The sequence below is a fragment of the Crocuta crocuta genome, unplaced genomic scaffold (assembly GCF_008692635.1).
Source record: "Crocuta crocuta isolate KB4526 unplaced genomic scaffold, BGI_CrCroc_1.0 scaffold15, whole genome shotgun sequence".
In the NCBI taxonomy this organism is placed as follows: Eukaryota; Metazoa; Chordata; class Mammalia; order Carnivora; family Hyaenidae; genus Crocuta; species Crocuta crocuta.
The window spans coordinates 2,235,298-2,251,141 of NW_027530508.1; the positions used below are offsets into that span (position 1 = coordinate 2,235,298).

Here is a 15,844-nt window from a genome sequence, read left to right on the forward strand (position 1 = left end):
TTAAAAAGGTGTGGCACAAAAGAGTGCATACAGTATGCTGAACATAGGGGTGGAGTATCTTTTGTGCCTTAAAAAAAAATTTGTTTAATGTTTATTTTTGAGACAGAGAGAGTCAGAGTGTGAATGGGGAAGGGGCAGAGAGCGAGGGAGACACAGAATCTGAAACAGGCTCCTGGCTCTGAGCTGTCAGCACAGAGCCCGACACGGGGCTTGAACTTACGAGCCACAAGATCATGACCCGAGCTGAAGGCAGACACTTAACTGACTGAGCCACCCAGACGCCCCTCTTTTATACCTTTTGAACTTTGTACCTTATACATGCATTTGCTTTTCAAAAGGAAACAAAAGAATTTTTAAAACATCATGGTGGGAGACCGCAGTTTTTACATGCATCACCTTGACAATCCCGTGACCGAAACCCACCAAGTATATCCATCCCCATTTGTCAAACGAAGGAAATGGAAGTTGGGAGACATCAAGCCGAGCAGTGCACAGGTAGAATGGGACGGGCCGAGCAGTGCACAGGTAGAATGGGACAGGCGACTAGAGCCCTGCCTTTCCCTTGTCAGCCCCTCAGTCCTCCCAGCCCACCCTCCGGGCTCCGATTCCCTTCCTCGGGCCCCACCCCCACCCCGGCTCCCGGCAGCGTGTCCTTCCACAGGGACCCCACTTAGCCCAGCCCCAGAAAGTCTCCCACCAGGGGCTTCACTCGGAGGCCAGGGGCAGCAGCTCCCTGGACCCTGGCAGTCTCTCTCTGCTTAGAGCCACCAGCAGGAGGCTGCGTGTGCCACCATGCCCCGTGGCTGAACCCAGCCCGCCCTGCCCTCCCAGGGCCTCCAGCGTGTACCTGTCAATAATGACCGGGTCAGAGGGGGTCTCGTTCCGGTTGCCACAGCTCTTCCGGTCACAGCACCGGCTGGGGGAAGATGAGGAGAGAGGGAAGGAGGAAGGGGGTAAAGGAGAAGGTGTGTATGTGTGCGTGTGTGCGCGCGTGTGTGTGTGTGCGCGCGCGCATGAGTGCGCACGAGTTCACACACATGCTTCAGGATGAGGATGCTGACGTCCTACGTCGGAGTATGGGATCCCTGGTGTCCAGGGGACTCATTCCCAGGAGCCTGGGGGAGAAGGAGGGTCTTCGCAGGGACTTGGGAGCCCAGTCCAGAGGGTAAGGCTGGCCTGGGAACCTGTGTCCCAAAGGCAAGCTGCTCCTGGCGGATTCAGGAAAGGCAGGCTGCCGGCCACCTACAGGGTCTCTCTCTCTCTCTCTCTCTCTCTCTCTCTCTGGACACTTTTTACACATATAGAAAAGAGCTCAAATTGTAAGCATGCAGCTCATAAATTATCAAAAAGTGAACCCACCCATGCAGCTGGCACCCAGACCAAATATGACCATGTGATCAGAGCCCCAGAAACGCCTTCATTCTCTTCCTTGTCACTACTCTTCCCCAAGGTAGCCAGTGTCCCAACCAGATTTTTGCATATTATTCTTTTTTCCATGCATGAGGAGCTGCCTCTTAGGACCCTGTAGGACTGGTATCTCCTGAGGGGACCTTGCCTAGAAATGCCAAGCTCCAGGGATAACGAACGAGGGAAGGGGAGCCAAGAGCTGTGTCCCCCCCCACCCCGCACCTCCCCCTCCCTCATCCCTCAGAGGAAGAACCCTGAGGCTCACCTAGGAGGCGGCAAAGTTTCCTCTCTCTAGCTCCTGAGCTAATCCCGGAGGCCCGGCCCCACCCCCCTCCCCAGCAAACCTCCCCTGAGCTTTATTAGTTAAGCTTTCCAGTGGTGGCAGGAGGCCTCTCTGACAAAAACACTTGGAGAAGCCACATAAACAGGCCAGGCTAATGGGGCCTCAAGGACCCTCTCTTCAGCCAGCACTGTGCTCAAGGGCCTCCCTCCTCCCTCACTGCCTCCCCCACCAGGCTTCCCTAGGGAGCTGCGAGGAGGAGGCAGCGGCGGCAGTGGTCAGGGGCGGGCCTGCTGGGGACCGAGGGGCGTGGTGCAAGGGACCCAAACCTTCTCACCTGCACATGATCTCATGAGTGAGCAGCACTCGGCACATTTCGGGGTTCTTGTCCTGCCCCTCATAGATGATGGCCTGGGGGAGAGGGGGGAGGGCACAGGCTCGAGGGGAAGGAGGCTCCTCTCAAGTCCAAATGTAGAGGCGAGATGAGCCCTGCCGCCAGGGAAGATCATGCCCTCCAACTCAATCTGGGGCTCTGGGGCACTCAAGGAGGCAAAGCAAGAGCCGCGATCTGGGCCAAACCAGAACCACCAAGGGGGCGGGGGAGGGATGGGCAAGAGTGGTTGGTCTGCATGAGGTTGGTCTGCAGATTCTGTTTGTCCACAGGCAGCACTTTCCAGAGCCAGCTCTGTCTGAGGCTGAGGATGTCCCCAGACCACAAGGACCAAGTTCAGGCTGTCAGTGGGGTAGACACACCCCTTTCTCCACCGTTCTCATGCCGCTAGTAGACCTCTGCCTCCTGTTTAGAAGCACTGTCCCTCTGGGCTCTCCCCACTGGCCTTTCTCCCCATCCCTATCTCGTCCCCAGCCCAGGCCATCATGTCCCCTTTGCGCTGGGGGATCAGCCTCCCCACGGGTTCCCCAGCAACCGCTCTGCCCCGAAGCAGGGAATATGAGCTTCGAAAACCGCAGCTCTGGCTGCCCACATTATAACCCTCTGCGCTCCCCAGCCGGCCCTCCCTTGTGGGGTCCCTGTCTCTCCAGACCTTCGATCCCTTCCACATTTGTCCCCTGCACAGTCCCACTTGCCGCTGCCTGGTCTGCCCCCCACACTGCGGTGACCACAGGCTTTCTAGAAATAAACCACTTTTTCCTCTGCCCTGGGATTAGGTGGAGGCTACCTGAAGGCTGTGGGAAAGCCCGGCTCCACCTTGCATTCCAGGCCACTGATGGGCCCATTTGTGACACAGCCCTGCTCCTTACGGGTACCCACAACTTCTCTGAAAAGCACGGAGTCTTGGGGCCCTGTTTCACTTTCCCCAAGCTCCTTATGCTGGCCTCTGAGCCTCCTGTGACCTTCCACAGCAGCAAGGCACTAAGGATCTGCAGTAGAAGCTCTGGGGGGCTCCCCCCAGTCCCCTTTACTGGACCAGCACTCCCACCCCCCAGCTGTGGTTAGGATAGGCGGCTAAGGGCTTTCTCTTGACAATTGCTCTCTGCACATAGGAGCCGCCTAGCCTGGAAATGTCTGAAAGGTTACCCTCTCTCCTCGGGAGTGGTCCCCAGCCAACGACTGACTGACACAGGGTCCAGAATCTTGGCCTCCTTGCCTCAAGGGGGCACGACTCCGGGGCCGTTCCTTCTCTAGAGCTCCCTGCGGATCAGGCTGAGGCTAGACTCCAGCTGGGGCCACAACCTTGCTGAGCCCCGCTCAGCCTTCCCTGCCCTGCTTCCTTCCCTCCCCTTCTCTTGTGAGCTTCTCCACTTCTCCCCAATAAAGCCCACGCACCTGACAGCCCATCTAGGCTGGGCTTCCAGGGGATGCAACCTAAGAGCCTTTGTACTAATAGTATCTTTTTCCAGGTTGGAGGGCAAGGCCACGCACACCCTCCTGCCCCGGGAGCCGGACCAGTGGGGGCGGTGGAGGCAAGAATGAAGATGCACACTCCAGCGGGGTCCCAGGGGAAGGCAGGATGGGCCTGAGCATCCCCTGGGCTGGCTCACCTGCTTGGACATGGAGTCAATGAGGCGCACATAGAGGTCCTGCTCGGTCCGAAGTCCTAAGGGCGGGGAGGCAGAGAGGGCTTGCTGAGGCCGCCAATGACTCCACACCCTCCCCACCTGGGGTCAGGCCCCCATCAGCCCCGAGGAAGGGGGCTGTCTCTGTCACACTAGGTTTGAGAACCCAGACCTCCTCTGGGCTTCACTCACCATTGTTATACACCAACCGGAGGCGGTAATGGATCCCGTTGTTCGTCTTTTCAGCCCCAGGTTCCTGCAGGGACAATTTGGAGAAGATGCTTGGTGTTCACACGGATCTTCCAGCCTCCCCTCAGCCCCCCTACCTAATCCCACCCTCTTTCCCGTCCACTCCACCCCCCTCTCCACCTGCCCCTTCATAGGCTATCCATTCATCTGCCCAGTGGGAGGGGGTTCCGCCCCCCGAAGCCCTCCCTCCCCACTCCATGCTCTGGCCCACTAAGCCCACAAGCCTCTCACACGGTCCTTTTCCACGAAATCGATGAAGGCTGTGCGCTCCACCTCCACGGGCTGCCCCTGCCGGTCATACATGGCCAGCACGAAGTGGAAGAAGTTGGATTTCCTGAGGTTGGAGGGGGGCTGCTTCTCAAAATGTGCGCGTGCCAGGCCCACGCCACTGCGAGGAGGAAAGGAGCTGGGAAACCACCGGAGGTGCCCTCCGGAGAGAAAGACCCGGTCGCCTCTGACCAGGTCGGTGAGCTGGTCAGGACGTGGGTCTGACACGGCAAGAGTCTGGGCAAAGAAATTACATTGGATGGGCCCATTCCACCCTTGCCTTCACCAGAGATCTCAGTTCCAGACAGGGCGCCCCAGACGGAGGCCATCCTAGCCGGCTCAGTGTCACAGCAGGCAAAAATGGAGGCAAGCCTTTCCCTGGGCCCCACATTTTTGAAAGGCTGATCTCTAAAACCACACATGTGAGTGGCCAGTCTAACTGACCAGAGGCTCCTGTGACTGCCCTTTAGAACATCAAGGAGGCAGCTAGAAGGTTCTGGAACAAACAACCCACGGTACCCCAGCCCACGACATTAAACAGGCTCAGGACCACTAGTGTGCCCAGCCTGCAACCTGGGCTCTGTCTGAAGGCACGGGGTGCTCTCCCCAGGTATACAGGGACCTGCCTTCACACGTTGGGAAAGACACACACTGGTTCCCTTGGGCAGGAGGACCTTATGGTCTAGTCTTGCCAAGAGCTTTCTCCTAGCTCATCAGAAATGATTCCTAGACGCAAGGCCTGGGCGAGAGCAGAAGAAAAACAAAGGCCCTATTCATCAAGTATTTCCTCAGCCTCAATGATGTACCAAGCACTGGACACATGGCACTGAGTGGGGCCAGAATTAAATGCCTGGAAGGAAGGGAGACAGATACAGAGCTACAACACAAGGCATCGTGGTGGGTGCTCCCCAAAAGATGTTACTATACCAAAAAAATGTATAGAGGCAAAGGAAGAAAAAAATGACTTCTTTCTGTGAGAGATGAGGGAAAGCCTTCATGGAGAGGGTGGCTGTTTCCCTGGTTCTTGAGGAGTGAATAGGAGCTCAATAGTTGCAGCAGGCCAAGGGAGCAGAAGAAGGGGCATGAGAAATGGTTGTAGGTGTGAGGGTTGGTGGCACTGGACCACAGATTTTAGAAAGTGAAGGGAAGAAAAGTTGCATTGGCAGTGCCAGACTGCGGAGACACAGAAACCTGGCCACGGAGTAGACTTTCTCCTCTGGGCCAAGGTCTTAAAAAGAGTGTTCCTTAGGTCTCTCATAGCTTCAGATCTTCCTTCTCCAAAAGGCTGCTATGGTCACAGTTGCTGGGAAATGAGGCTAGCATGCCCAAGTGTATGTGGGGGGCCCTGGGACACCCTCCAGGAATGGACCCTACTTGACTTGGCTCAGGCTGGTGCTCCCCACGTGTGGTAGCCAAGATGGTGCCCTATGATCCCTTCCTCCTGGCATTCATGCCCTTGTGTAGTCCCCTCCCAGGTTGTATCAGGGTTGGTCTGTGTGGCCAATAGAATACAGCACAGATGAGAACATATGAAATCCAAGGTTAGGTCATAAAAGACATGGTGGCTTCTGCCTTGTTCTGTTGGATCACCCATCAGGAGCAAAGCTGGCCGCCATATTGTGAGGACACTCAAGCAGCCATGTGGAAGGTCTACATGGAGAAGACCCAAGGTCTCCTGCCAACAGCCAGCACTCAGCTTGCCAGCCCTGTGAATGAGCCACATTGGAAGATCTACCCTCCCCAGTGAAGACTTCAGATGAAGTCTGAAAAAGCAGCAGAAACCCTGAGCTGCTCCCTGATTTCTGAACCTGAGAAACTGTGCGACATAATGCCTCTTTGTTGCTTTACACTGCTGAGTTCTGGGTAACTTTTTAAATGTATCAATAGATACTTTTGTTGAGGGATGTGGTTTGATAAATACAATGAAAGGCCACCAGAAGGTTCTGAAGTCAGGCAGGGTTTAGAAGATGATGTCTGTGGGGAGGGTGCAGTGGGGTGGGAAAGAGAAGCTGCCACGGGAATGCAGAGGATAGGATGAGGGTGATGGTGCTGCCCTGAGGACCATTCAGACCAGAGTCTCATCATGGACAGGCCGCCATGACAATATCTGCCATATATATCACTACTTAATATTGTTCTTCATGTAAATTTAAATGGAGTTGCTCTTACTCTGCTTCGTGCAAAACCATAACATCTGGGATATCCTGGCTTGAGAGGCTTGTCGTGTTTTTACTCATACATATTCAGGGTTGTTGTTGTTTTTTTAATGTTTCTTTATTTTGAGAGGGAGCGAGGGCACTGCGCATACAAGCATATGCAAGGAGGGGAGGGGCAGAGATGGAGGGAAAGAAAGAATCCCAAGCAGGCTCTGTGCTGTCAGCACGGAGCCCAGGAACCGTGAGATCATGACCTGAACCAAAATCAAGAGCTGGACGCTTAACTGACTGAGGCAGCCAGGCGCCCCTACTCATACGCATTATAGTAAATACAAATGCAATAAAAGGACAATTGTCCCACCTTCTTAAGCCTATTGGGAGCTTCACTGGTCCATGTGAAATGGTGACTTCAGGGGCATAAGTACTGGGTCTTGTTTGTCTCCATCAAGGAGTTGGAGGAGAGCCACCCACACCTTCTCTTCCTCACCAAGGGTTCTTCTTTGTCCCTTTCTGCCGGGATGTTCTCCCTCCAGCTTCCCACCTCCTCAGCCTTCTCCTCCCCTCCCTTTCAGGCAACAGTCCTTTCAAGTCCTGGCCTTGACCCTCCAGCTTCCCATTTGCCAAGAGGCAGGGAAGCCCAAAGAGCTTTGATCACAGCAGGTCCTTGATTACTGTTGATGCATATGCTAATGAGGCGGCAACCCTGACTCCTCCCTCCGGCCTCAGGACCAGCTTGGGGGGGGGGGGTGGCGCGGAGAGGAGGTGCTCCCAGGGTCAGGTTCCAGGACCACCTAAGGGGAGAAAAGGCGGAAGGGAGTGGGCTTGTGGAGCCCTCCCAAGGCACTGTGCCCTGTATTCTGTCTGCTAGCCTGGGGAAGGTGCCTACAGGCTCTCAGGCAGCAGCCACGGAGGGTCCAAGAAGAGGGGCCTTAACAGACAAGGGGTGGATGCCGACCAATAGCACAGTCCCCTAGACCACTCAATGTACCCTTTCTTCACCGACACCCCTGCACTCCCAGGCCAAGAGTAAATCAATGACGCTGGCAGGAGTCTCCTCTCTCATCCATCCCTCTCGGCAAATATCAGTCAGTCCTGGGTCCAAGCTGCCAGCCAGCTCCTGCCAGTCTTCTCAGGACCCGACCTGGGAAGTCTGGCCCAAGTCCCAAGCCAAATTCCCTTCACAGGGCTGCCCTCCATCCAAGAGGGGATTCCTGGGGAAAGAGGTCAGGAAACCCAGGGAGAGAAAAGGGAGTAGGTAACTCTGGCCCCTGCCTGGGGCCTGTGTACAAGTATCCAGTGCTGCCGGCTGGGCCACATAGAGGGGCTGTACAGGCCTCGCACGCCTGTGCCCTACCCCAAAGAGGGGGTCGGCTCAGTTCCATTCCGGAGGCAGCCCAGCATTGTCGTCCCTTCCCCACCTCGCTCAGCGGGTCTGAGGCACCCGCATCCTCCCAGGCTCACAGACATCCAGGCAAAACAATGGGACAGGTGACTATCAAGACCAAGTTTACAGTTTACAGCTCTGGACAGGATTACTATCAAGACCAAGGACAAAAAGATAGGAGGAACAGCTCCAGCCAGCTGCAGAGTGAGCCAGACCCCTACTGGGCGCACCCAGGGCTCGCTCCTGGTCTGTGGTTTACCCTGTTCATGCTCTGGCTGGACATGTGAGAGGGTCAAGGTGAAATAGAAAAAGTTGTACTTGAAAGGCATTCTGGTATTTCCTCTGAACAAGAGGCAGACAATGACACAAGGGTCAGCACATCAGCAAGATCGCGAGGTAGGTCTGCAGTAGGTCTGCACTATCCTTCCTTCTCCCGGTTCCCATGCACCTCCACCCCCAACTTGCAGGAGGTGACCAATCAACACCCCGAAGTGGGAGTGTAAGCCCCCAAGGGAGAGGGTTGGGAGGGGTAAGGAGAGACTCTTGTTCTTTTCCCCCTTGGGAAGAGCTGATGCTCTTGTAATGAGGAAACAAGCCAAGATTAAAGAACACAAAGAAAGAAAAGAGAGATTTGCTCAAACAACTCAGAAAATAGANCACCACCAGGATATGGGGAGAAACCTGCAGGCATGTCTGCTGCTATGAATCCTTTATCTAGAAGAAAGAAGGGAAGCAGGAGTAGCATCCCTGAAGGCTGGAGAGGCAAGGCTTCAAATGCAAACAGTGATTCCGGGAAATGCTTGGCCAGGCTGGGGAATGAGGCAGAGAGAGCAAAGCACTCTGTAAAAGGTGCATCATCAACAAGTTACTGCTGTGGCCAACAGCAGCTCAGGCTCTGGAAACAGTATAGAACAGGTGCTTCAGAGTTCTCTGCCAGAGGGCTGGAGGAGGGAGCCGGGGTAGTTATCCACCAACTTCGGCCATTGGCTGAGGGGTCCCAGGGCAGCATTTCTAAGGTACTTCGGGTCTGGTGTGCAAGCTATGGCTCTGGGCAACTGCGGAGGTCTCAGGAAGCAGATGACGGTCGGGGTGCGGAGGGGATAAGTGCTGGTGGTGTGCCAACTACCAGCTATGCAGAGGCCTGCGGCATGCTGGAAGCCACTAAAATTACAGCCCATGGGACTGAGTGCATCTTGGCAGATATGCCTAAGAACTGCCTCACCTGCTACATGTGCTGCTGGAGCCTATAACTCAGGGGCATGTGGTTCACTTAGCATCATTAGTGCACAAAACATGCCACAGAAACATCTTTTTCAGATAAATGCAGCTGAGTGACGAAAACAGCTGCATTAATCACTTTTGTGAGGCTCCAGAAAGAATTACACACCTCTTAGCTTTCTTAAAAAGATTATTTTCAACAAAATGTTCCAAAACGGTTTCCTATCAACTCTGGAGTGGGCTGAGGTGGTGGGGCATTTGCTCTTGTGCCAAAGACCCGGGATGGAGGAGGAGAAAGGGCTCATTCTCCTGTTTCCACAACAGCCCACTTCACCCCCTTCCCATCTTCTGTTCTGAAACAGCCCAGAAGTTAAAGGTAGCTGGGACAGGAGAGCTTTGGTTCACGTGACTCCTTTAGGGTCTGAGGACACCTGCTTTGTGGCAGGCAGGGAGGTGCATGGGCTTCCTAAGCGCTGTGCATGGACTCTAGGTTAAAGCTGACCCCAAGGACAATCTGACCGTCACAGCCAGGGCCATTCAGGTGGCCCGTGCTTTAAAGCATATGAGGGATGCGTGTGGGGACACGCGGGGGGCTGCAGAGTTGTCTGGCTGCTATTGCTGGGGCCACGGCGGTCCCTGGAGATGCTCCTTGGCCAGGCTGAGCAGGACACACCCTTCTGGAGGCAGCGGCTGGACCCTGTGACAGCTCTCCAGTACAGAGAGCATCTCACAGTCTCAGCTGTCTCCTCAGGAGGTCACCTGGGGCTCCTTATGTCCTTGACTACATGCTTATAATAAATGAGGGCAATTTAAAACAAGCCTCCCAAACCCCTCAGAGGACAAGGGGCCGAGGCTGGAGTTTGGGGTCCCCTCAGAGGCACCTCCTCACCTGCCTTCCCCAGCCCCCACTCGTGCCCACCTGGATGGCCTTACGTCCTGAGCTTTGTCTTGGCTTGGGCCTGATCCACCTTGGAATCTGGGATGCAGGGGATTTGGGGACAAGCCCCGAGGTCATCTGCAATGGGGAGGGGAGGCTCCTTTTAACCTGCCTTCCCCCAGGAGGTGGAAGGAACAAAATGCTTGTCTCCTGCATCTCATCCTGTTTTCTCGCTTCCCCTAAAGTCTCTGCTAATTGCAGCTCTTCTTTTCCCCATCCTGGCACCACCACGTAGGTCTCTCCTTTCTCTGCGCCCTCCTCTCTTCCTCCAAGTGTCCCACTGGCCCTGCTCCCTGCAGGCCCCCCGCCTCCCTGGGGCCCATGAGACTGCTGATAACCATCACGAGGGGCCTGGCGTTGCTGGCCCCGGCACAAGATCTGTTGGCTGAGCCCTGCTCGGCCCAACACGCCCAGAGCCCAGCTGTGCCACACACCAGGAAGATAAAAGCAGCAGCTCATTGGGGCGCACACACCTGGACAATGTGGGCAGAGGGAGGCCCCCGAGGCTCCGAACAGCGTCCAGAGGGGTCTGCTGGAGGGGAGGCTGTGGGGCTGCTTCATATTCCCTGCCCCCACCGCCCCATTCCACTGCTTCCTATCCCCACTCCCACTGTGGATGGGCTGGGCTCACCCGCCACAGGAAGTTGTCTCAGCCACAGAGGTCCCCCAGTGAGGTGGGGGAGGGAAGGGGGTCTCACCCGGCCGGCTCGCCCACCCTTCCATCTATAGGGCTGCCCACCCTGCTTCTCTCTGCCCACTCCCTCGCACCCACCCACAGGCCTGTCTGCCAGGTCCCAGGCTGAGGAGCGGCTATTAATTATTAAAGCAAACAAAAGCATTTCCTAGCAGGGAGGCTGGCCTGCAGCTGCTTACAGGAAAGGCAGCCCCAGCTGGCTTCCCTCTAGGGCCGGCCTGTGCGCTGGGACCACGGGGGAGGGCGGGTTTGGGTCTCACAGGGGTCTCCCCGGGGTGCTGCCGGACCGAGAACCTTGGCAAGAGAACAGGGTCTGGAGGGTCATCCGGGGCACACGGGCTGGGGCTCGGATCTGCAGCTTGGAGATGAAGTCGAGGAGCTGCCAGGGAGCCTTGCGCAGAGCTCGCCACTGAGAAGTTCCTGCCAGCCCTCTGCGCTGGACTTCCCTTCCCTCCCCTGTTGCCTCCAGGGCAAGGGTACGGAGCCCCTCTTTTCTCCCCACCCCTCTTCTGCTCAGGACCTTCCTTTCTCTTGGCAGAGAGCCTCTCTCACCGATCTTGGCAGGCTCTGGGCCTTCTCCTCCATCCCTCCCTTCCGTAAAACTGGGCTGCGCTGTACCTGGTTCCTGGTCAGGTAGATGGTGGAGACCATCAACATGGAGAGGGGAGCCTGGCAGAAAGGGATTTGGGAACTTTCTGACATCCATTCNGGGCTGACCCTGGTCTGCAGCCAGCATCCTTAGGCAGCACTAACAACCGTTCCTGAGGTCCGGGTGGGAGGGCGCAGATGGAGAAGGTGCTGGGGTGAGGTGTGGTCCCCGAGACTGTAAGACTTAATGCAGTGGGTACTGCGGATCCTGGGGCCAGGGGAACTGTTTCCGGAGGCGTTGTTGGATGCCAAGTTTCAGGCCAAGGGCTTGGAAGGGAGTTTGAGGTCAGAGGGGGACACGCCTTGAGTGCTGAATACCTGGGAGGAAGCAGGGGTGACTGAAGTTTTTAATTCAGGAGAGGAAAATGAGCCAAGTTCTTTGGAAATGTCGCTCTGCCCACCCCCCAGGGTGTGGCAGATGGTTTTGGGGGGAGGGGGGAGAGACTGGGGCTGGGGCAGTGGGCTAGGAGGCTGAGGTGGTACATGGTGGGGGGTGGGGAGGGGCAGAGTTAGGTTAACCTTCAAGCCTGGGAGGAAAGAGGTGGAGGGCAAGGGACTGCTATTGTTAAAAGTTGACCTCTGACAGGAGGAAACATCTAGAAGGCTTGACCATCAAGGGGTGTGGGGCAAAGGCAAGACAACCGTCAGATCCCAAGCAGCGTCAGATCCCAAGCAGCCTCGGGGAAGAGTGCTCCTGGACGTTTCCCAGAGGTGAGAGGGGGAGAAAGTGGGCGGGCAGAGGTTGAAGAGGAGGAGGTAGGGACAGAGAAAAGTTTCAGGCGGGAAAGACCAGAGCAGAGGACTGACTGGGGATCAAGACACAAACTGGAGATGGCGGGGCGCTGTTAGAAGAATGCGGAGAAAGGTTTAGCTTGCTCCCCGATGCAAGGAGGTGATCCAGAGTCAATCAAATGGGGCTGGGGGCAACCAAACTCTGTCCTGAGGCCCAGAAGTCTCTGGACTGCCAGATAAGGAGCCCAGGCCTGAAGAAATGCCCCTCGCCAAACTGGGGAAGCCTTCGGAGTCCCAGCAATGTGGCCCTGGGGGCTCAGACTGGACACCTCGATGCCACTCGAGACCCCATCATGTGCAGACGACACTGCTGCTGGTCAGATCCCCTGGCAAAGGGCCTCATCCCGCACGTCTTTATCTACACAGTCTACAGGCACACTACCTCCTTTGCATATGCTTCCCCCTCACCAGATCTGCTGGCTCAAGACAGGGACAGAGGGGCAGGTGGGAGAGAAATAGGAACCTTACACCCCAGAGGCCCCCCTGCAACTCTTCACCCACTCTCACAAGGGGCTCTCACCCCAGCTGATGGTGGAGAAAAAAGAAGGAGCCCCCATTAAGAGACCGACCACCTCAAATTAAATAAAAAACCAGAACCAATAGAAAAACAGGCAGGACATAGAACTGTATGCACAGCCCAGGGGGGGATAACATGTGAACATGTGAATGGGAAAAAAAGATGGGACGGAAATACCCTAAAATGCTAAAAGTCGTTGTATTAGAAAGGTGGAATTTGGTTTTCTACTTACCCATTTTCCTGAAATAGAGTTATCTCCTGAGTAAAGCTATGTAAGTTAATTCATGGGCAAGACCCTCTGCTCTTGAAGAGAGGAGCTCCAGAGAGGGCCCCCCAGCGCTGCCTCCGACAGTCAGGAAACGACAAGGGTACAGAAACACAGGGTTCGGTTTGCACATGAAACAAGGTGTGTGAGGCTGGCGTTAGGGTCCCCTGAACAGGCTTGGGGATGTGAATGGTGGGGCAGTGCCCTGGCAGCCCCTATCAGAATCCCTTCAGGCTGCTTCTCAGACCTCTGGGAAGCCCAGCTCCCAAGTGCCCGGGGCATGTGCACAGGGGGCACCTCCTTAGTCCCGACCACTGAGAACTCCTGGTAGCAGAGCTAGCACCTCCCCTCCCTCCCCCAACACACACACATACCGCTCGCAAGCAGAGGCACAGAAAGTCCGTGGTCCAAGTGTTGTGAGGAACAGGGCGACAAACCTTTTAAACTTCCTTCCCAAATCCGGGAGTCCAATCCCCACCCAGGCCCCCCGCCCAGACTCCTGCAAAGGCGTCAGAGGAGACGGGCACGGGTCTCGCTGCCTCCCCCGGGACCGCCCGGAAACCACTGTGAGGAGAGGCGGGGTCCCAGCCCCCTGCCCCAGCCCCAGCGCCAATCACTCAAGCCAATCGGGCTGTCCACCTCGCTTCTTCCCTACTCTTCAGCCCCCAGCCGCTCTCCTGGCTCTTGCACACACCCCTCCTTCAACTCTGAGGGGCGTGGGAAAGCAGAAAGGGGGCTGGGTTTTGTGCCTTTCCTGGCAGAGAGCCGCGGAATTGGACAAGGGGAGGTAGTGGGACTGCCCACGAAGGAGGGGTTGGCTGTTCCCCGACGGCCCGTGGCTGGGGGGCATGGCCCAGGGACTGCAGGCAGCAGGACACCTTCTACACTAGAGCCGTGGACCGCCCGGCCCCTGAGCGACAGTCAGAAATCAGAACAGAGCCGGGACCGCGGCAGAGGTGGCAGAAGCCCCGCCCCGGCCCGCCCCACGTTCTCGGGAGGAGGCAGAGGAGCTCGGGGCAGGGTGGGCAGGAGAGCTTGCTGGGACTGTCCAGAGTTGGGGCTCCCCCCACCCCTCGCCCCAGCAGCACCGCAGGCTGAGCGAAGGCGGCGCGGAGCACTCCAACCCGAGCGCGCTGGGTCGTGTCCGAGCGCTTACCTCTGCGCCGCGGTGCTGGCGTCCAGGATGCCCGCGCCCTGCATCCAGGAGCGCACGGAGCCCAGGCCGGCGGGCAGCAGCGGCTCCTCCTTCAGGTTCAGCCCGCCGCGGGGCAGGGAGGCNAGCCGGGCCAAAGCCAGAGGAGCGCGCCACGCCGCCCTCGGAAACCCCTGCCGCCTCGGGGTCGCCGCGGGACAGAGCTCGGGCTTCTGGCCTCGCCTCCCTCTCCGAGTACCCGCCGGATTCCCCACGCTGACGTCCCGTTCCTGCACTTGCTGCTCATTCTGACGCCTCCAAGCTTTTACTCTCGTTCTTTGCTCGCCCCTGCTGCCCTCCTTGTATTTCCCCCTGGTGAACCTGACCTCGGTGTAACCTCAGCCCGGGACTCAAAGCTCCCTCTCTCTCTTAGGCTGGGCCGCAGACAGCCCTGCACACCCTGTCCCTAGGCCCCTTCCTTGGGTTGCCTAGACTGAAGGCATTTTCGTTTGCAGACTGTGCCTTGCTGAAACCTCGTGATTTCTGATTCCAAGTTAGACGCTTGGGACTCAGAGTTAGGACTCAGAGCCCAGCGCACCTCGCCTTTCTCCCCAGTCTTCCTTCGCGTATTTCCATTCCTTTTTGTTTCTGGCACAGAAGTCAACTCCCCCTTGTTCCCAGGAGCAGAGCCATTTCTGCCCCTCTCCTCACACTCTGGCCTGCTGTGTCCTGGCCAAGCTTTGAACAAGCCCAGATTGGGTCCAGTACTTCCGTGCAGAACATGGGGGTGTCCTATTCTGCCTGCTGCTTGCCCTCTCAGCTTCCCCCAGGAATACCACTTTCCCGCCCCAGCTTCCTCCCATCCTCTTCGGGGACCTCCAAGTGTGCAGTTAAGTGAGCCACCCACACTGACCTAGATGAGGGGTCTCAGGGGGCACTGCTGGGCCTCCTATCACCCTGGGGGGCTCCCCTACCTTCTCTCTTGCCTTCTTGTCTCTTTACCATCCCTCCTGCTCCATGTCCCCCTCCCCATCACCTGCAGGGCCTGTGGCTCCCACCCAGACTTCTCCAGGTGTCAGCTTTTAGCCTAGGTGAGATGATCAAAGGTAGATGTCTCCCTAAGATGAATTCTTCTATGGTCTCTTTCTCCATCTCCTTATCTGACTCTAAATCCCTGCTCCTCCCAGCGTGGTCCCTGGAGCAGCAGCAGCAGCACTACCTGCGAGCTTGTTAGAAATACAGAATCTTAGGTTCTGCCCAGGTCTGCTGAATCAGAACCCACTTTTTTTTTTTTTTTTACAAGATCCCAGGTGATGTATGCACACGTTACATTTGAGAAGCAGTGCTTCAGAGAAACCCCCGAAGCTTTCTGTACTTGCTTCACCCCTCTCTCCGACCCTCAGACCTACCTCTGGCTCTCTAAATTCCCAGCGGACAGCCTACCTACTTCATGGAGGGGGATCCGTGGAATGGCGGCAGGACCCTGCCCGTCTCTCTCAGCTGTTCATGGTTTTCATCCATCCTCAGGCTTATCGTCCATTCTGTTCTCTCCTTGCGCCCCTGATAAACATGTGGACTCAGGGACCTCTGTACTAAGTCCCATCTTCTGCACCTCCTGATGTGGCTTCATCTGGTCCTCCATCTTTCCTCTGCTCAGACCTCCCCATTCTTAAAAGAACCCTCTCCTTGTCCCCGCCTCCCCCTCAAACATGTGCCCCTCCTGTTTCTAAGAGTCCCGGGAGCACTCCCCCAAGGATGCTTTGCCAGCCCCCAGCAAGCCACTCCTAAACCCTAGTGGTCTGGCGCCCTTCCAGCTCTGCTGCTGTTTGCTCTTCTCTCCTCTGACTCCCTGAGGCACTGGGCTCCCCCCCACCCCCAAGCC

The 15,844-nt window shown here is 56.7% G+C and overlaps 1 protein-coding gene across 1 annotated transcript in view; it reads right to left on the bottom strand.

Moving 5' to 3' along the window:
* EBF4 (EBF family member 4) overlaps positions 1 to 14,981 on the bottom strand; it is a 59,484-nt gene extending 44,503 nt beyond the window's left edge. Inside the window, 7 exon segments of the mRNA XM_077767048.1 lie at positions 848 to 916; positions 2,025 to 2,098; positions 3,689 to 3,744; positions 3,896 to 3,959; positions 4,184 to 4,340; positions 13,987 to 14,343; positions 14,965 to 14,981. Of these exon segments, the coding sequence (XP_077623174.1) occupies positions 848 to 916; positions 2,025 to 2,098; positions 3,689 to 3,744; positions 3,896 to 3,959; positions 4,184 to 4,340; positions 13,987 to 14,343; positions 14,965 to 14,981 (794 nt within the window).
* Positions 14,982 to 15,844: the final 863 nt, after the last annotated feature.